The 23,427-nt window shown below is 45.3% G+C and overlaps 1 protein-coding gene across 1 annotated transcript; it reads left to right on the top strand.

Annotated features, from left to right (window-relative positions):
- On the top strand, nt 1–22,649 carry cfdp1 (craniofacial development protein 1). The gene is made up of 8 exons (XM_056598534.1): nt 1–191; nt 266–342; nt 639–783; nt 929–1,154; nt 1,486–1,613; nt 7,432–7,575; nt 17,626–17,784; nt 20,918–22,649. The coding sequence occupies exons 2-8, from the start codon at nt 276–278 to the stop codon at nt 21,006–21,008; spliced, it is 960 nt and encodes a 319-aa protein (XP_056454509.1). The 5' UTR covers nt 1–191; nt 266–275; the 3' UTR covers nt 21,009–22,649.
- The last annotated feature ends 778 nt before the right edge of the window (nt 22,650–23,427 follow it).

The following is a 23,427-nucleotide window of genomic DNA, read 5'->3' as shown; positions in this document are numbered from 1 at the left end:
TTAGGTAACAGGAAGTGAGGTTTTGTTATCCCATTACGAATACAATGCCAAGAAAGAGCACGTTTTACACTCAAAAGACTTAGAAATAGAGATTATTTTACATGCAAACTAATTTTGCGTCATATTGCCATATTCATCCATCATTTGTAAGCCGTGAAAATAGCCTCGTTGTCTAACGGCATATGTTATAGGTCCGTATTCGTCTGTATTTCCGATTGAATCGCCAATTTACTTATTGCTATTTAAATATAACGTTACACTACAGCAGATCAAAGATGAACTATTCTGACTACGATTCGGACGGTTATTCGTCAAATGCTGATGCTGACTACGTCCCTTCGGGTAAATATACAGTTATGCATTTGGTTATTGTGAGAACCCGACCGTTTCTGTCTCAAAGCTATCCCATTTTGTTACGTTTGGACTACATGCCTATAAACAAACAAGTGATAATCTATAAGTATTGCTAAAGTAATACTTTAACCCCCATCACTGTTCAACTGTGTTGAGTTCTCATTGGGGCAGATCAACGGTGGCCCAAATATGTGTGCTACCAGATATATGTGTTCCCCTTATGACTAACCTTATTCTGTCCTCGATTTTATCTCATTCTACCTTTGGCCCTTTTCTATGTCTAGCTGACAACCTCAGCGAAGATGACATGAACGAATGTGTCAAAGAGGACCCACTGGACGAAATAGACGGTGTGCCACAGACCAGTGATGGTTCCAAGAAGAAGACAAAGACGAAGACGAAGAGGAAGGACGACATTCTTGGCATGCGGTGGGTTGGGTTCATGTACCTGACGTAGAAGTTGAGGCGAGTACGTCGTGGTTAACTTAGCACAGTGAGGTTGAAGCCCCTTGTCTTGAATGTGATTCACAATGGCAATTGTTGATTTGTTGTCATGTTTTTCCAACATCACCAGCAAGAGGAAAAAGGGAATACTGAAAGTGGATGGAGATAAAGAGGAAGGGAATAACGATGAAGGAACGGTCACAAACGAGAAAGACGAGGAGCCGTGGGTCGTGGTGGCGCCGGAAGAGGTGAAACAGAAGAAGAAGGCAGATGATCTTTGGGCCAGTTTCCTGAGTGACGTCGGAACCAGACCCAAACCGTCTGCTTCTCCTGAAGAAGCCAGCAGCACAGAGCAGGTATTTCACAACCTCCGATTGCTAGACTGTGTTGAAGCAGTCAAAACAAAACATAGGTGGTTAAGTGAGGTAAGTTTGGGGTGGCATCACGTTTGTTTAATTACTTCATTGTGGTACACAGTCTCGTTAAAATAATCCAAATATTTCAACTTTTTGACAAATTCTAACAAATTGGAGACTTGGCAAAAACATAGTGAATCATAGTTTTATAAAGGTATCATTGTAGTTATATATAGCAAAAAATATTTAATCAAATTAAATACATTGTGTAGCCCAAGCTCTTTCTAGCTATCCTTGTGTGTTCACATACTCTCCGTCTCTCTCTCTCCAGGCCGAGGCTTCGTCGCCGAGGAAACCGACGGTATCCCTGGAAACCAAAGCCCCAGAGCCCACTAAGCCTGCAGAGTCGTCCACGGTTACCATCACCAAGGTGTTTGACTTTGCTGGAGAGGAAGTTCGGTAGGTGTTTGAATATCCCCCCCCCCCCCCCCTTTCCACTCAGGGTTTTATTAACTGGATAATTTCCTCAAACTACACAGAACCACTACACTCTAAACATGGCCAGACCCATGGATGTAAGCAACCATGCATGCATTGGAGCGGAGAAACAAAGTATTTGCGTGTGTTTGTGTTTTTTTGATTGACACCTGCTTGAGAATGCTAGGTAGTTTCAAATATTCTGACATCCAGACAACACTGGAAAGTAATGGACCAATCTTGGTTCCTCCCATATAATCTGCTAGACTAGAGCATGCCATATGGGTTGCTTCATTCTTTGTTCCTAGCGCCCTCTACTATAATGGGACGAGAATGCCATGTCCTGTGGCTTTCTAAAAGCGCTGAATTCAGACTGCGGTGGAAACCGACTTGCCACCTATTGTTGTACAACAATTTAAAGAATTTAATGCACAAGAAATCTGAGGGGCAGCAGATTCACAGACATTTTTTATTAACAACTACCGGAGTTGTACTTTCAGTCCTCTGCCAATCCAACATTCAATTAATATTGAATACTGGGCTGAAGTGATGTATTGATTGTCCGGTGGATGGTAGATTTGACTACTTAATTAACAGTATTGGCCACTGATTCTAACAGTTTTTTATATTGTTGTACTTTAAATTATCAGTCTCCTTGTCTAGGCCAATCCTCCCCACTAGATGGCAATAAAGCTTTAAAGTTCCAAACACATTCCCAAGCTTTAATTAAAACCCATTTGCTCAGCTCAGTCCCTTTTATTGTTTGTTGAAGCCAGCCAATTCTCAGCGGAAACCCACTTTCCCATTTATGCCTTGAAGAGCTCTTGGCTCTAACTTAAATCCAGTGGATAATGGATTTTATAATGGATGTATCCTGGGCAGCCCTGCTCTGTGTGTGTGTGTGTGTGTGTGTGTGTGTGTGTGTGTGTGTGTGTGTGTGTGTGTGTGTGTGTGTGTGTGTGTGTGTGTGTGTGTGTGTGTGTGTGTGTGTGTGTGTGTGTGTGTGTGTTGCAAATAAGCAAGTAATGCGACAGTGGCTATTTCTGACAGGTTATAAGGGTGATATTAATACCAGGGTAATACAATCAGACTCGGGTACACATTAATGTTAAATCTCCACATGGAGTGTTTTTTCTACTTGTCATCCAATGTAATGCTGTCTGTGGGAGAATCAATCATGCTGAAAAGATGGCGATTTGTCATTCCTGGCAAATATGGGAAAATCAGACACAGGAAATGATGCATGCAGTTTGGGAGGGAAGAGGGGGATACACAGATGATAAAAAAAAAATGAATTTATCTTTGGTCCATTTTGACCTTAGGATATTATGATACAATTATTACATTCTGATAAGCCAAATCGACCAGGTCTCATCATGAAGGGTAGGGAGTCCTTGTAGAAAAAGGGTCAGGGTTCACCACAGAACCAATGCATTTCTCTTCACTGGAGAAATGTGAAGATATGATTTGGGGTATGCTGTTTTGAAAACCCAATGGTGCTGCAGCAAAACTGTCATGGATACGGCAATGTTAAGGCAGTCCATGTTATTGCTCATGTCTGAATCAGAATGTGGTTTATTGCCACTAGGTTACCCAGACAAGTGGTTTGTGTGTTGGTTCGGTGCGAGGAAGAAATGTGTAATATACAAAATAATAATTAAACCACATACTGTACGTCGATGTCTTACACATGGGTGTATAGCTAGCTACTCATGGTGTAAGACCTTTGCAGTGCTGTCCTCAAGCTTCCCAAGAGACGTTCCAGAGCCTGCCTGTTGAAGTAGCATGCAGAATCTATTCTTTGGATTAATGAAGTGCTTTCTCCAAACTATCTGTGCCTCAGCTAGTTAAGGGAAACAATATGCAGCTATACCCAAGTCCCTTCCCTGCATATTAAACTGTGCCTGGCTGTCACTTAACACAGATGTTTCAGAGGGGAGAAAAAAACTACTATTCCTAATTATTCAGGAGGGAAGAGAGCAAACAGAGCTCGAGTTAGTTAGTCATCGTTAAATTGATTTCGCTTTCAAATGGTTGCGGTTGTCACCTGGATGAAGGCGCACACACACACACACACACACACACACACACACACACACACACACACACACACACACACACACACACACACACACACACACACACACACACACACACACACACACAGGTCAGGCTCTCTCATGCTTCTGTTTCGTGTCATGTGGGCAAATGTTATTTAGTGTTTTCAGTAAACGGGGGGGGGGAATTCATATACAGATGGTGTGACTCTGACAGCCTCGCTGGTGCTCATTAGGCCCGGTTACCGGTCGGCAAACGGACCATTCAGAACCAAACATGGCATGAATCAGGATGAAAGACGGTCCGAAGTCCATCACGCTCCCACGATGCACTCCGCTCGCTTCAAAGGCCCTCGGTACACCCAGATCGTCAACAGTCCCATCTCATGTTTTCCAGAGTTGTGGGTCACTGGCAAACGACATAGTCTCTAATTACATTTTCCTCCTAACTTCTCCCTTCAACCGAATCCAGTCACAAACAAACAGCACATTTCCTTGACAAATTGTGCATAATTATCGCAGTGTATGATTAGCATATATCATTCAGGGGAAAGCACATCGTTACTTGAGTGTGGTGGTGGTGGTGGTGGTCGTGGTAGTGGCGGTGGATGGTACTGAAGTCATGCAGTTCAATGGGTAATCGCCCACCAGTCTCCATTTGCAAATCTACAAGAACATTGACCTTAAGAAGGACATTCAATGCAGAAGTGTGCACTGTTTATATCCGTGTGTGGGTGTATCATCATTTGAAAGTGAGTACTCTGCTGTTAAAGTACTTTTGGAGCGCTCTTCGTGCGTTCTTCGCGGCGTTCCTCCCGTACAGTTACCACGGCACCGCAGAAGTCCCATTAAAACATTACGTTGTCACTGTGGACAAGAAGGGGGCGGACCCCTGTGTGTGTGTGCGGCGTCTTATTTAAGAGCACTTGACTTAATGCTTTAACTACACGGGGCCCAAATAAGAACTGACGACGAGAACCCAGAATGTCCTTACTGCCAGTTTCACATTTCATCACGGAAAGATTAGTACCCAGCCAGTGAAAATATGCTTTGGTTCACCATCCCCGATCCACACAAGTCTCCCCCTCTCCTCTCTCCTCTCTCTCTCTTGCTATGTGTGCGGTGTTCCGCTCTGCTTTGTAATTAAGGCTACGCTGGAATTAGCATAGATCACTTATCATGGGGGGGGGCCCGCCTTAAACTGGTCACCAGGTGATTGATTCTCCTGCTTGGCGCTGGTTTAATGTGAATGTATATAATATGAAAGTTCCCTAGGGGGCGGAGGGGTTGTTGTCTGCTGTGTTTATGCTGTTGTTCCATATAAGGCCTTGATTTCCTGTGGGGGAACGCAGAGTGCGCCCTAGGCCCCTTCTAGGGAACCGCTAACCGCGCGCAGCTTGTAGGGATTTGAGTGGCCGACTTGAACCGTGATTTGATTACGGTTGTTTTCAAAACACAATTTGAAGCGTATTAAAGTAGTTTGTTTTCTTCTTTAGTTTATAATGAATAATTACTTAACGGTAGTTATTTTATTTACCAAGAAGCCAAGGTGCCCCCTTATCACAACAGACTAGGAGCCGATCTGGTCAGTCCACAGTCCACACATGTGAATTCATCTTTCCTTTATATTTAAAAATCGATATAATAATAATCGTAATAATAGTAACTTTCATTTTGAGCATTTCATGAAACCCAAAGACGTAAAAATGAAAGCATATAAATGAAGCGGGTCCATTGGCCTGGATTAAAGAATTGGTCTGTTGCTGAAAAGGTCAAAAGGGGGAAGACCACCACAAAGCCTGTAAGATCTCTCTGATCTGGGGTGTTAGCATGGTTCGAGGGACCTCCAGAACAGTTTCCTGTCTAGCCGGCCTAATTGGAAACAATGTCTACCAGCTACGGTTCCATGGAGACTAAGGCCGTGTTATTTATTGGAATAATGCCCCAATCAGAAGCACATGCCCGATTGGGGTGTCATGGGTAGATACAACCTCAATCACTGCAGACTGGATCCTACTCACTTGGCCTGGAACTGAAAAGTACAAACGTTAGTTTCATACCATTCAATACGGTATGGTGGAGAATGTTGGCCGGCTTAAACCCGTGACTTTGTTGGGCACGCAGAAACATTTTACATTCAATTAATATAATTTGGCCGGTGAGGTTTCAGCTTAAAGCCTCACACTGTTGCAATATAAACTGAATCCGCACAGATATGTCTGAAGGCATGCCGAGCTAGCTGTTCTCTGATCAGCACCGCGCGCACAAATTCATCAGATTGCCCCGTATGAGCAATCTTGCAGGCCAAAACCGTGCGTGTAGCGTTTATGATCGAGGGAAATTGATTGTGAATCCGAACAAGGAAATGTCCTGCCTGCAGTGCTTCCCTTCTGATCCATCCGTTACACAAACAACCCCCTTAAAAGTGGTTCTCATGGAACATGCTTTGCATGGTGAGCGAGCGTAGCCTCACGCAACACCATGACGCAAAGGAACAATGTCTGCGGGTATTGGACGGAAATTACTTCAAAGGGTGACATTAATTTTAACTGAGTAAGAAGCACGCGGGGGGGGCGCTGTTCGTGGAGCCTGGGGCTGTATTGAGCTGCAACGCTGTCCGCTGTCTGTCATCAAGGTGTCGTGGTGACATCAGGAATGCACAGCAGGGTTGGTTGAGTTGATGTATTACGGTGTGATGTGTCATTAGGAATAAGGGAAGGTATACCTTTCCCTCTGTGTGTGACTGATGACTGCACGGCGTATCTTTTCATCCCTCCTGGGCCGTGGCCGACAATACCTTTTTGGTTTTATTTGATGGAAAGAGACATTATATTATCTCCATAAATAAATGATGATGTCTAATTATATCCACGCGTTTCCTTCTATCTCTCTGTTTGCATGCATGCGTGCGTCCCGTTTCTTCCTCGCACTGCTGCCCCCATCCTCCTTCCTTCTCGTTGCCATGGTTACCTACGGATCTGGCGACAATTGGAAAAGTTTGACAAGACTTTGTTGGTGTCATCGTGTGTGTGTGTGTGTGTGTGTGTGTGTGTGTGTGTGTGTGTGTGTGTGTGTGTGTGTGTGTGTGTGTGTGTGTGTGTGTGTGTGTGTGTGTGTGTGTGTGTGTGTGTGTGTGTGTGTGTGTGTTTGAATGGTGTGCGTGTGTTTGAATGCGTGTAGGGAGGGTCTGAAATCCTCATGTTTATATTATCTGTATGTGTTAATAGTGGGATTGTCTTGATTGCTCAAGCAGGGACAGAGTTAATAGTTGTCATTCAGAAGGGCGATATAGAGGTCTCTACATCAGCCAGGGGACATTCACCCACTTGAATGGGATGGCAGTATGAAATGCTTTATAGAGCTGCAATAAACAACTACTTTGATGATTGATTATAATAATGACCACCTCACAAATCCCTCTGTAGTTCAGGGATATAAACACGACTCTGAGGACTTCAGTTCCAAAGGACAAGACGCTGGCACTTCAGAGCGACAGCTAATAATCATACCATCTGAAAACTCAACTTCAAGATGAGACACTCCAATCCCCCCCCCCCCTATTTAATTTGGTATATCATCAACATGACTTTCATGTTGATCATTGAACATGTCGACACAATGACAATGAATTAAAATACAACTATTGTTCCAACAGCTGACCAGACAAAGGTAACGGGGCCAACCCCATGTTTAGGACGCCAATTGTGTTTCATTACTGGGTCTGACCCTGTTCGCCTTCCCAGGGTAACCAAGGAGGTGGCTGCTGACTCACGCGAGGCCAAGGACTACCTGAAGACCCAGAGCAGCCCACTGGATCCACCGCCGCAACAACAACAACCCAAGCAGAGCTCCGCACCCGTCAGACTGCCTGGACTACCTGGGCCGAGGTACGTTATACGCATGCCTACACATACACACGTACACAAAAATACTCACAAACACGTAAGCGAGCGTACGCACAAACTCACTTACTCACTCACTCTGCCATTTCAGCAGATGTCAATACGCCTATTTTAGTATATTAGTTGCAATGATCATCAGCATTAATACAATACCTTTCTGGACATCCAAAGCATAAGTCTGACAGAGAACGCAGTAGAGGAGTCGATAAGCTTTAGCAAACTGGGTCTCTGCTTTCTGTTCCAGGCCAGCCACACACACTATCCCCATAAGGTGTGGGCATTGGTATGCAGTCTGTGTTTTCGCTTATTAGAGACTGTGTGTTTCTCTGTGACATGAGAGTAATGGTCTACATCTCCTCACTGAAATCACACACACACACACACACACACACACTTTTGCAGAAGCACACACACACACACACACATTCCCACATATGAGTTATAAAACAAATTCACTCAAGCAGACAAGTAAATAATGAGATTACAATGTGTGTGTTGTGGGTGTGTGTCTGTGTGTGTGTGTGTGTGAGTCAATATCTGTTATTAGAGGAATTAATTTTCTGCTTCAAGTTCCCCTTTTGTCACACACAGCTATCAAAACAACAATGATTTTTGTGTGTGTGTGTGTGTGTGTGTGTGTGTGTGTGTGTGTGTGTGTGTGTGTGTGTGTGTGTGTGTGTGTGTGTGTGTGTGTGTGTGTGTGTGTGTGTGTGTGTGTGTGTGTGTGTGTGTGTGTGTGTGTGTCCGCCTCCACAATCCATTGGCACACATGGATTGGTTGAGAATGACTCCCCTCGTTGGTATGATGGAGAATAATGAATCTGGGTGGAGTCTCTCTCTCTCTTTCCTCTAAATCCCTTGACAGGAAGCGGGAAATCATCTTCAAGTAGACAGGAAGTACAGTACGTCCTCTACGTGTGTGTGTGTGTGTGTGTGTGTGTGTGTGTGTGTGTGTGTGTGTGTGTGTGCATACACTACACTACACGGTGGTGCCCAACACAACAGGAAATGGACTTAAGAACCACTCCCTACACTCTGCACACACTCACTCTCATAAACATGGACTTGCTCCTATTGAACCATATCAACATTCTCAATGGGGTTCAGTTCATTTCTCAGTGGCAAGCAACCATAAGATGCCATCCACAATATGCTGGGTGAAGTAAACACTGACTCCAACTAGCAATCATTTTCTCATTTCAATGAATTGTAAATCCCAAAGGGACTGTTGAAAAAATTGCCTAATCTTCTGTCATGCTTTTAACGTCAACAATCTCTTTGCGAAACATTTCTATATTTTCTTAATTAAATAGGAAGCACTGTCGTTCGAAGCCGTATGGAACAATGAAGCTTTGGGTTTGAAAGCCCCCTTTGGTGTTGGTTGACTGATCAGTGGATGTGTGAGCCATACCTCAGGCAAACAATGCCTTCTGCAGACGTGACATTATTAGCAATGCCTTCCGGTGTAATTGCCCCTTACCCCGGCCTATCTGTCTCTCTCTCTCTCTCTCTCTCTCTCTCACACACACACACACACACACACACACACACACACACACACACACACACACACACACACACACACACACACACACACACACACACACACACACACACACACACACACACACACACACACAGTATTTCTGTCGCTTTTAATCCCATATTTCTTCCCTCTGTCGCTCTTTCTCTCCCTCTAGGTCTGTGTCTCTCTCCCGTCTTCATTTTACCTCGGTTGCTCCTCTGTAGACAGCAGCTCTCCTCCCACCTCCTCTTTTATTCCCGCTCTCCTGCTCTACTTTATGCTGACGCAGGCCAGCAGTAACTTACACACACACACACGCACACGCAAACACACACACACTGTCTCCCTGTCTCTGTCTCTGCACACACACACACGCACCCCGACGCATTCACAAAGCGACCATGCGCTCTAAATGCGGCAGATTTTTCCATTCTGCTGACTGCCTTTGAATAGCAGCTCTTCCTCAGTATGAGGGGAGCTGTGTTGTGGTGGTCTCGTTTCCCCCTGCATCACGTCTTACTCAAATCCCAGACATCTGTGACTCGGGAGCTTTGGGGCGACAATTACCTCATCTCCGTCTCTGTATTCATTTCAATCTGCCACACTCAGGATCACTGCAAGCCGCTGGTTAATTTTCATGCAAAATATTCTGTAAAACTAGACGGTTCGTGAAACGCTTTCGTGAAGCTTCCAGAATATTAAGTATTTTGGTGATCAGACCAAATGCTGTCTGGCTACCTCTAGGGCTGACATTTTGTTGTATATTGTAATCTTTATGCAACAACAATTTTTTATACGTCTTCCTCATGTAACCTTTTAATCAGTTTGAAAACCCCCGCACGTCTGCTTTTAACTTTAAAACCGCTTAAATATTTTTGCCAACCATAATGACAAATTTATTAATTGCTTGTTAAAACAAATTAGTAAACTGTTGGTGTCTGCCTCTCCTGCTGTAATCAGCCAGCCCCGCCCCCTGTGTATTGAGCTGTGTAACGGGCATGTCGTGATACACATACGTCAACACCAGACACCTGGCCAAGAACTAATCCACTTGAGCCTTGCCGAACTTGGCGCCTTCAGCTAACGTCGTTATGATATCCTTTTGACGGATATCATGGAGACATTTATCTAAATGGCAGCTGAAGCTCATCTTCGGACCGAGATTATAAGGGTCGGAATCCCCGTCGGAATTGGACTCTGCGGCTTACCTGTTAAAAACAAAAGCTCTCACTCGTCTTAATCGTCGTATTAATTATTGTGGTATAGTGTGTTAACTAGTTTAGTGTGCTTACATAGGGTAGGGTCGCCTTTGTGCTGAAACAGACATTGTTCTGTTTTCGCAGTGTCGGAGATGATTAAGTTGAGGTTATCTCTTAACAAAGATGTCGGTTTAGTTGGGCTCGGGGTAAGTCACTATGTAGAGCTCAGCCTATCCCCTGGTTTGGTTCAGAATGTCCCGTGGACTCGATTAAAAAAAACGCCCCCCATTCAGCTCATTGGCTCACACACACCTGGCTGTGAGGTTCTGCGTGGTCCTCCATCGATCCCACAGGCTGTCTCTAGTCAGGGGGGTGGGGGGGGGTGTGTGTGCCTGCGCTCTTGCGCGCCCTCAGTGTTTGTTGGCTGTTCATCTGTATTGCCGTATTGATCCCAGGGCTGACGGAGGTCTTTGGCAGACGCTGATTGGTTTATTGATCACGCTGCACCTCCTTCTGGGTTCGCTGCCGCCTGACATGACATTGGCCACGAGCACGTTGACCCCCCCCCCCCCACACACACACACACAGGTACATGCACAGCACACACACGCACGCCCACACACACGGCCATCATGCTTGATGCTATACATAATTGTATTGTTATCTCTCTTGACCCTGTTCCTTTACCTCTGTATTTAGAAAAATAAACATTATTCTTTGGAAACGTGTGTGTGTGTGTGTGTGTGTGTGTGTGTGTGTGTGTGTGTGTGTGTGTGTGTGTGTGTGTGTGTGTGTGTGTGTGTGTGTGTGTGTGTGTGTGTGTGTGTGTGTGTGTGTGTCTCTCTCTGTCTCTCTGTCTGTGTGTCAGTGTTTCATCCCAATGAAAGCTGGACTCCTGTTGTAAATTTAATGATGCACACATCCAATAAATGACTCGTAAAATCGTGCCCACTGCTCCAATGTGTGCTGTCCGGTGTGAGGCCTTGCGGCTCTGCATGCGTGGATGGCAGAATGACTAACTAGCGCACACCCGGATCTTCAACTCATGGTGCATTTATCGGGAGTACACATACAAAGTGGGAGCAATTCAGTCTGGTACAGAGTGGACCGTACGGCCGGCAGGGTCGGTGTTGGGAGAGGAGCCTGACTTCTCGCTGCTATGTGTTCATCTTCCTGATGACGTGGGTGATCGGGAATGGGTTCGGAACGCACGATTCCATAGTACACTTTGGAGTGATGGGATATGTATTGCGATTCTGTTAATATTAAGATTCTTAAAATATTTTTGGGATCGTTTTTTTCCCTAAAATTGTATCTTCTTTTGTTTAACATGTGGGTTGAGCTCTGGGTTTTTTCGGGTTTGACCGAATGCCATATTTCTTTCAAATGAATGTGACTGCACCGCAGATTGTAACGCGAACACCAAATCCGATAGGCGAATACACTATAGCACCTCCTATAGGACGGTTCCACTTGCATAAAATGTAGGCGTCTGACATTCTTTGATGCTTGTATCAAAGAACCATGTATACATTGTCAACCTGACGATACAACTATTGCAGAAGCAACGTTTTGCATCACTCCCAGGAATCTTTTTCTTTCTTTCTTTCTTTCCGCCTATCCCTACGGCTTATCATTTGGTGTTCATCAGGTGTTCCCCTGCATGTGTATCTGGCTTTGTATGTATGTCGTTTGCCTCCCGCCTGATGCTGCATTTTAAACACGGGCTGAATACAAACGCATCGAGGCTCCCGCCTGCCAGAGGCTGCGACCATTGATCTGAATGCGGTGCGAGTTACAGGAAGTCTGGTCGGTGTTGTGTATCGGTTACTTCGGTTTCAATCCACATCCTTTTATTTTTCTCAAATGTTTTTTTTAGAGCTGTCAAGCGATTAAAATATTTAATCGTGATTAATCGCATTAATGTCATAGTTAACTCCAATTAATCGCGATTAACCGCAAATTATTTTTCTATGCTAAATATCCCTTGATTTCTTTGTCCCATTAATTCTTCCCATTTTAATTCTCTTATCAACATGGTGAAGTGCGTCGGCTTGCCTTGTGCAAATGATTTTTTATTGATAACAATATTGGCATATACTGATCAAAACAGGACGGTACAAAAAAAGAGCCTATAGTGCAATTAAACGACTGCTTTGAACAAATGTCATTTGAACATAGCAGTCAGGCTACTGCTTCTTTTATTTTTTATTTTAATAAAAGAATTGCGTTAATCGCGCGATAAAAAATTTAACGCCGTTAAAATTGGTTTGCGTTAACGCCGTTAATAACGCGTTTAACTGACAGCCCTCGTTTTTTTGCCTTCTGTCCGTCCCCACTGAAACAGCAGTTTCATCCAGCATTCTTTTTTTCAAAGAGGCTTTCCCTAGTGTACACATAGCGCTGTAGTGTAGTTGTGGAAAGAGTACGAAAAAGGAGGGTTTCGGGAACACTGAATGTATGATCGTGGCTGCACCGAGACATTGAGGGTCAGCCGAAGTGTTCCGGGCCTTCCCATGGGAGACGGGACTGAAGCTGTGACTGAAACATGAGGCACTGAAGTGTGGACGGAGAACACTTTGGAATCACGGCTGAAGAAACGTGTATGGACTGGAAAATGATGGTCAAATCTGCGTTTTTACAATTTTGTGTGCTGAGGTAAATTATTCATGTATTTTGTGATTTACTTTTTTCCCGCAGTAGGACTGCATGAGCCACATTACTTTTTATACAGAATATCGGTTAAAAAAAAGGCTCTGTCATCACTAGAAGCATCGATCAGTCTCAGGTATCGGCCTCTGTACCTGTTGGGCTGAAGCCAGACGCAAGGAAGACAATGAACAAGCCTTCAGGGACGCTGTTCCCTGCTCCTCTCTACACCCGGCTGCTCCTGATTGGAACACCGGGAGCATGGGGAGGGGCTGGCGGTTTTCTAATTAGCAAGTTGATTAAATCTGTAATCAGGGAAGGCTTGGCAGCTTTAACCATCCTGATTGGGCAGTGAGCGTTCCACGGATATTTGATATGCAGCCCCGCAAAAAAAAGTTTTCTCTGCGTCAGGTCAACTTTTTTCCCGTGCATTTAGAGACGGACAATCCGCATGTGTGTGTGTGTGTGTCTGTTTTACACGGATAACAACTCTGTTTCTGGGCAGGCAGTCTACTGCTTTTCCCACCACGGCTCTCGTACGTGCGTTCGTGTGCACGTGTGTCCCTTCAGAGCCCTCGACATCTGGTGTCTTTAAACTGTGGGAATACCGTAATGCACACAAGCATAAGCATGTTTTTGTTTATTTTATACCGCAGGATAACATATGGCATTCTAATGAACGCAGTGCATGCAAGAGTGTGTGTCAGGAAGAGGCGAACTTGGCATGTTAACAATGCTAATGGGTGACACTGTAGCCCATTAGCTGGGTGGGCTAATTTATCTAATTGCGTTTTTTTGTTTTTTTGTTTCTGCCGATCTAGGTCTGTGTTTTGCCTTCGTAGCCTCTTAACAAATATTTCACAGAGCACAAGCAAGAAAAAATATATTCTATAATCAGAATATAATCCTCCAAAAATCTTTACACGCACCCTTTATAGTAGAAAGCAGAAAAAAATGCTTTTTTAAATGAGGATGGCTCAAGTGAATCTTCCAATGATCACATCAAACACACACCAGGCCACCGTTTCTCAATGGGCACGCGTTATTATTTGAGATCCACTTGAGCCTGTCGGGATGAGCCCGTGTGCTTCTATCCTGTCCTAGGTACCACACACCAACACTACACGAAACCCCTCAGTGTGGGAACCTTTTTTAGACTGCAATATAAAATCACAGCAGCTGACTTCTCTCACACAACCCTCTCCACTGCGTCCACATCAAGCAGAACCCTTTTCAGCAGGACGTGCAGCAATATGGCTCAGAACGCCCCAGTATGGCGTTTCCTCCAGGAACGAAGGGAAGTGCCGATTTGGAGGAGGCAGCTGTGGCACACCAAAGACTAGAGCAGGCTTCTCTTCCTCCTGCGTCTCTGCCTCACATTTTTGGTCACTCACGATTTCTGGTTAAAATGTTCTCACATCGCTTTGTATAAAAGGGCTCAGTGTTTCTCTCCTTTTTATCTCTCTCTGTCTGTCTCTCAGACTGTCTCTCTCTCTCTCTCTCTCTCTCCTTTTTATCTCCCTCTCTCTCTCTGTCTCTGTCTCTTTCTCTTTCTCTTTCTCTTTCTGTCTCTCTCTGTCTGTGTCTCTGTCTTTCTCCCTGTCTCCCTGTCGCCCTGTCTGGCTGTCTGTCTGTCCCCCTGTCCGTCCCTCCCTCCGTCCCGTTCTCCCTCTGTCTGGTTCTCTGTCTGTCGGTCCGTCATTGTGGTGGGAACAGATCCCCAGCTGGCCATGTAAAGAGCAGCGTGGCATCAGAGAGAGTTGGTATGTGTTGTGTGGAGCAGGTGTGCAGTTGTGAGTTATGGAGTCCCGAGCTCAAAGAGCCGGCAGCCCATTGTTACTGTATGATGTATTCTTCTCCTAATCATTTTAATTCAAATACGTTCAATACGGTGCCGTAGATGACCATGTCCATTCTGTCCATAGCACTGATGAGATTTGGCTAATTCCACAGTCATCCTTTGGTCATGGCAGAGTTTACCGACACGCTAACCGACACGTCCAATTTCCATCACGTTGGATTTTTGCAGCCATTTTGAAACGACTTGCCTGATTATCCTGCAATTGAGCGGGGATTCTCTGGAGAAGACCTCTGTGTTTGACCGACAGACAAACAGAAAGACTGACAGACTTGTTTTCCGGCGCATGCACAATTTGATAGAACAAATGGAAATAATTTGAAATCAAACTCGCATTAAATGTATGGGCCGTGCATAAGGTTGTTAAGAGAGTCAATATTTTGTTAATGGCGTCACCTCGTTAGGATTTGTAATTGGACCTCCGCCCGCCCGGTCTGTCTGGAGCTTCAAAGTGAAACTAACTTAGTGTCTGGAGTTTTCAAAAGAACCCCGGACTGCGCTCTCTGACCTCTGTGGTGGCGACACTCCTTTCCCTCTTCTCCTTCGTGACGGCCCCCCCAGTGGTCTCTGCTTGTAGACCCTCTCAGTGCTGTCTAAGTAGGCGAGTCGACGCGTCACAGCCAGGGCTCGGCGCTGGCTGTGTATCCAGCGGCCATTATTATAACCCCGGTTAGTGGCGGACCATAGCTGGCCTCAGCCGCTGTTACCGTCCGTCCACACTAGTGTGTGTGTGTGTGTGTGTGTGTGTGTGTGTGTGTGTGTGTGTGTGTGTGTGTGTGTGTGTGTGTGTGTGTGTGTGTGTGTGTGTGTGTGTGTGTGTGTGTGTGTGTGTGTGTGTGTGTGTGTGTGTGTGCGCGCGAGCGAGCGACAAGCTGTTATACGCGTTACATGGGAGAATGCGTTCGCAGCATGTCGTACCAGCCTGCAAATGGCGTGGAACACGACATAAACATCGTCATTAGCTAAAGGGCTGATCACGTCTCTGAGTGTATATGTGTGCATGCTTGTTTGCGCACACACACACACACACACACACACACACACACACACACACAGACACACACACACACCTCCCCATGTGACCCCAGGAAATTGAAGGAGACTTAGACATCAAGGTCAGCTTCCTCACACCGTTTTATGTCCATGCTTGTTATGGCCTTTTTCCTCTCCTGGTTTCCCCTCACATAGCTTCTTTCTAGCCGTTCTCTAGGAAATGAAAGCCGAGCAGGCGTTTTACAGCCGCGCAGGCTCCACATATCTTAATGTTGCTTCCTTTTTAAAACGAGGCAAAAAGAGTTCAGCCCATTAACATCTTACTTTATGTTTTCTTGCCAGTGTGAACTTGCTTGTTTTTCTTAGTTCAGAAAGGGGTTTACTTTTGCGGACTTGGGTGGAGTATTCGCCACGATGCTTGCCAAATACATCCCCCCCGTTTCATCTGCTTGATATAAAAAAACAAGCAAACGTATCCCAAGAATCATCCAGAAACGAGGTGGGCTGTCCGTCGTCCTGGCATGTAGGTCAGATCCTGGTGAGGTGTGGTGTGACCCAGTACCGCGGTCTCCGAGGGCGACACGGGGGACCTGGGGTGTACCCTCCGCCGGTATCAGGCGCAGGGTAATAGCCCTCCGCGGAATAACACTGAACAATTCGAACCCGCCCCTATTTTGTTGAGTGGTTTAAAGTGATGGAAGACAGAAATCTGTCATTGACTTCCAAGTATTTTTATTATTGGTCATCATGAAGCATCAGAAAATGTTGTTTATTTACCGTCACTACGCGGTGAAGCCATGCTTTTCTACCAAATAACCACCATCATCACATTAATAACAGTGATGTGTGCTGCTCAGCACACTGGGGGTCTCTGACCACTCGGCTCAACTCCTTAATGTATATTTTTAAACACCCCCCCCCTTCTGGCGATGCTGCGCCCCGTCATCGTCATAATCGGCGTTGGCTCCGTGACCCATCGGGGCCAGCAGCTAGGGCCCCGGGCCCCCGCGAGGCCCCTCTCTCTAAGCTCCTCACGGCGTGTAATTCCATGTTCTGCGTTTCCCCGCTGGAGCGCCGTGGCAAATACATTCTCTCCGGCTGGCCCCGGCGGAGCGACGTCCCCGACCGCCGCCGCAAACAATCTGCAGGGAATGGAAAGAAGATCAGCCTCTCCCACACACACACACACACACACACACACACACACACACACACACACACACACACACACACACACACACACACACACACACACACACACACACACACACACACACACACACACACGTCAGACAAATGTTGAGACACCATTTTGTGCATGCACGCACGCGCTGAAGGGGGATAAAAGCCACAGCAGATGTGCTTGCGAACACCGTGACCAATAAAGACCCGCAGAAGCCCCGGATTCTATATGATCGGTTCGGTATGGTTGCTTCCGTACGGTTGAGTGACATCGCGCTAAACTGTGCATCCACTGACCTCGACTTAACCTGGATAACACAGGATTCTAACAGGACTCCTGTGATAACACTGTCATTGTTTGTTTGGGGTTGTGTGCGATCGCGATGCACACGCAGTCGGAGTGGTTCAAGCCTGCATCTATATTCACGCTACAGTTGGCATCTGTCGGCCGCAACGCCTAGCCTAGCGCCTAGCCTAGCGCCTAGCGCCTAGCCTAGCGCCTAGCCTAGCGCCTAGCCTAGCGCCTCCTGTCCTGTCAACCTGGCCCTGACCTAACCATGCGTGTGTGTGTGTTTTGTTTGTCTGTTTGTGTTTTTTCTCTCTGATCTCGGGGGGGGGGGGGGTCCCAGCGTGAAGCGGGCGGTCGGCATGTCCGGCATCCTGGGCCAGATCGGGGGCAAGAAGCAGAAGATGAGCACCCTGGAGAAGTCCAAGATGGACTGGGACACGTTCAAGTCTGAGGAGGGCATCACGGAGGAACTGGCCATCCACAACCGCGGCAAGGAAGGGTGAGGAGGCTCAATTCAAGATTTATGTAGGGCTGGAAGATCGCTCGAATTCAAACCGACATGGCGTTGTGATAGAATGCGATTTGCAAATCTCAACAGCTAAATAAAAGTATTGTTTTGGGGGGGGGGGGGGGGGGGGGTGTGATGTATGTTACTGTTACTGACTGGAGATCAGGAAGATTCGTATTTATATTTATTTTACAACTCAATAGCTTAATATAGATGTTATAAAATCAATTCATGCATCAAGTCATCTCAACACAAAGAAAGAGCAGTTTATATGTTGACTGCTTCGAATGTTGTGTTGGTCATACTACTGAATGATTTATGACTTGTGTTTAGTGAGTTATACAGAACATAAGGAACTTTTAAAATAAAAATCGCATATACAGAATCGCAATCACAATATTGGTTGAAATAATCGCAATTAGGTTATTTCCCAAATCGTTCAGCCCTAGCTTTACGGCAGAGTCAGAGGAGGTCTGTAGTAGTCGGTGACCAAACGCACACAGAGACTTAAATAACAGTGGAACAACGATAAAGCTGATGTTACTGTGGCTACTTATCTCCCATCTTAAATATATCCACCATAAAGCGACTTGCGCCACTGCCTCCGAAATATTTAATGTTCCCCCTAAAATGAGGGCAGCAGACGACGGAGGGGAAGTTAATTGTTCCGAATATCTCAAAGAAAAGGCCCCGGGTATTACCCGGGCTTCAGTCGTAAATCACCAATACATCTTTTTTAAATTACACACAACGTTTCCTGCCTGGGATTAATAAGGTTGATCTTGTCTTTTAAATTAAACTATTCCTCCGCCTGAAACATGGATTTTCCTACCCCCCCAAAGGAAAAACCTCAATGTTGTTAAATGATTATATGCTGATTCCGGTTGTAAATATAAACTGGTTGTATGGGGAGGCTTGAGATTTAGACCAGTGTGGGTTCATTTCATCATCGTTCCCAGGTGTAAATCTTCTGTCCTTCCCTCCCATCACACTGATGATTAAATGGTCTTCACTGGTGTGTGTCTCACACATTAATGGCTAGGTGGAACGCTCAGAGGCCCCCCCCCCTCCATGGGTCTGCTTCTGGTGGTCAAATGGAAGAAGGACAATAAGAGGAAGAATATATTGGGAATAGCGTCTAGTCGATCTATTACTCGACGAGAAGATTGATGATGTAGAAGAGGAGGAGGAGGAGGAGGAGGTTGGAGAAGGAGGCGTGGTCCTTCATGTGATGCATCTGACCCGGATTCAATTTAAAAGTTGGAGAGAGGATCATATAAAAAGAGGGATGAAAGATGAGGGGAATGTGGAATGGTTTTGGGCGACAGATGAATATAGGAGAGGGAGAGAGAGAGAGAGAGAGAGAGAGGAAGAGTGAGATGGGAGAGAGAGAGAGGGAGAGAGGAATGGAGATGAGCGGATATGAGAAGAGGGAGGCATCATTTCACCCTCTTCTGGCGATGCTAATTAACCTTGACATCATCGTTCGGTTACCAGGGGCAACTAGGGGCCACATGACTCAGCCCACTGAATCCAATCGACAGAAGACGCGTGTGTGCGCACACACAAACACCGACTCTCATCAAACACGCACACACACACACTCATACCCATGTGTATTCGCAAATACAATTTGACAATAAACCCACACTCCAAGTAATGCAAACACAAACACATCATCATGCGTCTTCCCCAAAGTAAACACGTTTGCATGCGCGCCGTTTCGTCAGGCCCCGGGAGCAAACTCAGAATGCGACAGGCGACGCATCGACATTAACGATGGGTAATGCATGCAGACAAGACCCAAAGATAGGGAATGAGCCAGACTCATGCAGGCGGGCTGTCACACTGGAGTATCCACGCAGTGAGGGTGTGTGTGAGCCTCCACTGTCCCTCGAGTTACTCTATATGCCCACGTTTCATTTATTCCTGCAGACAGAACCCTGTGCCTTTTTAAAATAAATGTTTCCACGCACTAAACCCCAGTCACACTCTGTCAAACCCATTTCATTGATTTTAATTGCTTGCTGGTAACACAGTGATCTTCGTCGACAAGGGTAACAACTGAGTGTACAGTCTTCACAGAAAATGTGACGGTTTAATGAAATTGGCTATTGTGGTTTAGCGACAAAACTGGTAATCATTTAACAAAATGCTCACCATGTTACCATAGCCCATGGAAAGATGATTGGTTCAGCTTTCCTCCATTTTAGTTTTGTAAAGTTACTATCCTATCTGGCTGATGATCATCCACCACTAGTTACTCAATATCAGGCAGATGCGTTTCTCTGGCTATAAATAATAGCTATTCATGTCCTGAAGTGGTGGCTAATTTTTTGTCTATTGTTCTCCAAAGTGATGGCTCCATAAATTATAACAATTTTAAATCACACACAAACCATAGAAGGATATGCGCCAAATTAGACGTTGGTTGCGTAAATAATGAAATTTGAAAATATTTGGGATTTGTAACGAGAATCTATTGAGGTGGATATTTGGATTCAACATTTCAGCCCAGTTAAATGATCTTCCCATGCGCTAACTCTTCCCCAAAACCCACAAGGGCCATCCAATGAATAGCACTGGTGAACCAATGTTGGCCCGAGCCGAACATAATTACTGAGCCCTAAATTAGAGAGCAGCGTTGTCAATGTCAAGTTACAGGCTGGAAAGTAAAGCGAAAAAGTAAAAATTACTTCTGCCATATATCTCTGGTTTTTACTGGCTGGGACACCGGGACTAATTTAGTCTCAACTTGGAAGTGATGTTTTGTTTTTGTTTTTTTTTGTTGTTTTTTGAAATAAGTGCTCGTTATTCAAATGCACCTTTATCAAAATACAGAAGTATGTCAGATGGAGGGCAAAGCAGAACAAGAGCTTTTGAAAGATGCAGGACTGCTGTGAATTTAATTTATGGAGGGGAAGATGGAGTAGGTAACTAAGCTACATTACATACTGCCGAGGCTGACAATGCTAGTAGCTTCTGTAGCTCTTTAACTTGTTTTCCTTTTGTGTGTGTGTGTGTGTGTGTGTGTGTGTGTGTGTGTGTGTGTGTGTGTGTGTGTGTGTGTGTGTGTGTGTGTGTGTGTGTGTGTGTGTGTGTGTGTGTGTGTGTGTGTGTGTAGGTACGTGGAGCGGAAGAACTTCCTGGAGCGCGTCGACCATCGACAGTTTGAACGCGAGAAAGAAGTTCGGCTCACCAACATGAAACGATGACTGAGAGCCTGACTGTTCACACTCACACACACATGCAAGTACGCATGCACAAACACACACATGCAAGCACACACACACACACACACACACACACACAATGGACTGACATGTACACACGCACACATGCACAAACACAGAAACACACAGATACACACTAAATGACAAACACGATGACACACAACAACACACACACTTACCCTTCACCAAGGGAACAGAGTAAACCAGATGTTTTGATGTCACGGTATCTCGTTCTCATTCCATCTCTGCTCTACTGTTGAAACTGTGTGTGTGTGTGTGTGTGTGTGTGTGTGTGTGTGTGTGTGTGTGTGTGTGTGTGTGTGTGTGTGTGTGTGTGTGTGTGTGTGTGTGTGTGTGTGTGTGTGTGTGTGTGTGTGTGTGGGTGCATTTGCATGTGCGTGTGCGCGTTGAAATGGCAGCCCTGGGCTCGCAATGGTCATAAAGACAGATTGCGAGATAGATTCGCCCCTCTTTATTATGGATATAAAGAGGATGTTTTTTTCCCCCTGTTATGTTTTCTGTTGTCATTCCCAGAGCCGTATTCATATTAATGCACTCTGGTTTCAGATGTTCAATAAACACAAGGTTGCTTTTAACTGCTGTTGTTTTTCTACACGGAGAATGATGAATATTCAATAACTTAAGTACAATCCAGTGTTTTTCATTGTGGCTCTGGAGCAAGCCCTGGAAGACGGACATGGCCCATAATTGCCTGGACATTTAAATTATTAATCATGAACATTATTTCGACAACGGGTCAGAAATTATAATGATCACCCTCTGTGTTAATTCACTGTCACTTAAGTGTAAGGAGATGAATGATGACGAAGGAAGTTTCAAGGTTTTCGTCTGCTCCGTGAGACTGTTCCAGAAGTCCTGACAGCAAACGCTCCATAGAACACATCGATCCTCGAAGTTAGCGCCAGCTAGCCTGGTCCTACCAGTCAGTCATACGTGATCTTTTCCCTCCCTGTCCTTTTCGTGTTGTAGGGCTGGCTCTCGCTAGGCTAACAAGGAGCAAGAGTTCCACAAACAAACATTGACTTAAGCCGTTCTGAGAAGAATTAAGTATAGTACTGTATCAAGGGTTATGTCATGTAAAGACATTTGTCAACAGCAATATTCAATAGTTGACTTAGAAAAGATTGTCCCCTGGTTTAAATTGAGACATAACGGTAGAACCAAACACTTGTCTTGTAGAAAGAGGGAGCCTTTAGTGTAGGAACCTTTAGACTAGCAAGACTCTCACTGTCAATTCATGGGGAAAACCATACTAATTTGAAAATGGGGGACTAAACAGGCTTCAGAAACTCATAGAAGAGGCTATGCTTGCCCAAGTGTTTATTTTTGTCTATTTGTCAGATAAAACCTGAAAGTCAGAGATTCTTAGTCGCCTCTATGATGTCGATGGGATGATTGATATAATGATTAATTGGCCTCACTAAGGTCTAACGGTGCTGAGATGGTGTGGTCACTAGCATCTGCATAACCAAGTACTTTGGCAACATCACAAGCCCGACTTAAAAGCAACAACTTGGATATAAAATGTAACTGCGATGGGATTGGTATGTAGTAACTCATGGTGGTCACAGAGAGGAGCGATTCAGCTGAAGCATTTTTAAAATATGCAGGAACGGAGCCAGGAGTGATTAAGAATTGATAAAATGCTCTTTCAGTAGTCTAGTCAGGACTTCATCCAAGGAGCCAGAGAGATGTTCAAGTACCCAACAGTTTCCGTTAGTGAGCGAAGTGAAACTACTTTAAATTATATAAATTATACAAGCCACCCTGGTTTGAGGTTGTATGCCCTCTAGTTCATTATCCCTGTGATTCGTTTCATTAGCCTGGCTATTGCCAGACCAAGCTCAAACGTAGATTGCACGTTGGTCTGGGGAAGCTGCACAAGAGGCCTGATCAATGGGCCTAATTTAAACGACTCTGTACGCAATTGGCTGCTTGCCGTCGCCTCCCTGTCGCCATTGTGTTAAACCAGCCAATAGCGCGCCAGGGGGAAAAGGGTTGTCTGCAGGGCGAACTGAAATCACAGACAGAATGGGCGGGGCTACCCAGTCTATCGTTTTATGTGAAAAGGGGGCAATCATCAACTGCTTTTCAGTACATTTACACACCAGGCACAGGTATTCCTGTACTCCTTCAGCTGTTTATCAATCCATATTATTTTTGATAGTGTCACAAAGATCGATTGGCTAAAGCAATACCTTCAACACAACAACACTCTGCAAAACTGGAAAAGTAGAGTCTCCAGGCGCTGACGGTCTACAGAGTATGGTTTGGAAGGGTTTCCCAAGCTCCTCTCTCTCCAGTACCCCCCACAGCACACCCCTCTGTTGGGCTCTGGTACCCCTCCATCGCCACCAAACCACACATTTCCCTGTGGAAA

Source organism: Gadus chalcogrammus, chromosome 9, assembly GCF_026213295.1.
Source record: "Gadus chalcogrammus isolate NIFS_2021 chromosome 9, NIFS_Gcha_1.0, whole genome shotgun sequence".
NCBI lineage: Eukaryota > Metazoa > Chordata > Actinopteri > Gadiformes > Gadidae > Gadus > Gadus chalcogrammus.
The sequence above is the reverse complement of the archived record's forward strand: the minus strand, read 5'-3'. Positions and strand labels throughout refer to the sequence as shown.

Coding starts and splice junctions, on each gene's coding strand:
- cfdp1 (XM_056598534.1), top strand. CDS start 276: ATGAACTATTCTGACTACGATTCGGACGGTTATTCGTCAAATGCTGAT. Junction 784..928: donor GACGACATTCTTGGCATGCG/GTGGGTTGGGTT, acceptor CAACATCACCAG/CAAGAGGAAAAAGGGAATAC. Junction 1,155..1,485: donor AAGCCAGCAGCACAGAGCAG/GTATTTCACAAC, acceptor CTCTCTCTCCAG/GCCGAGGCTTCGTCGCCGAG.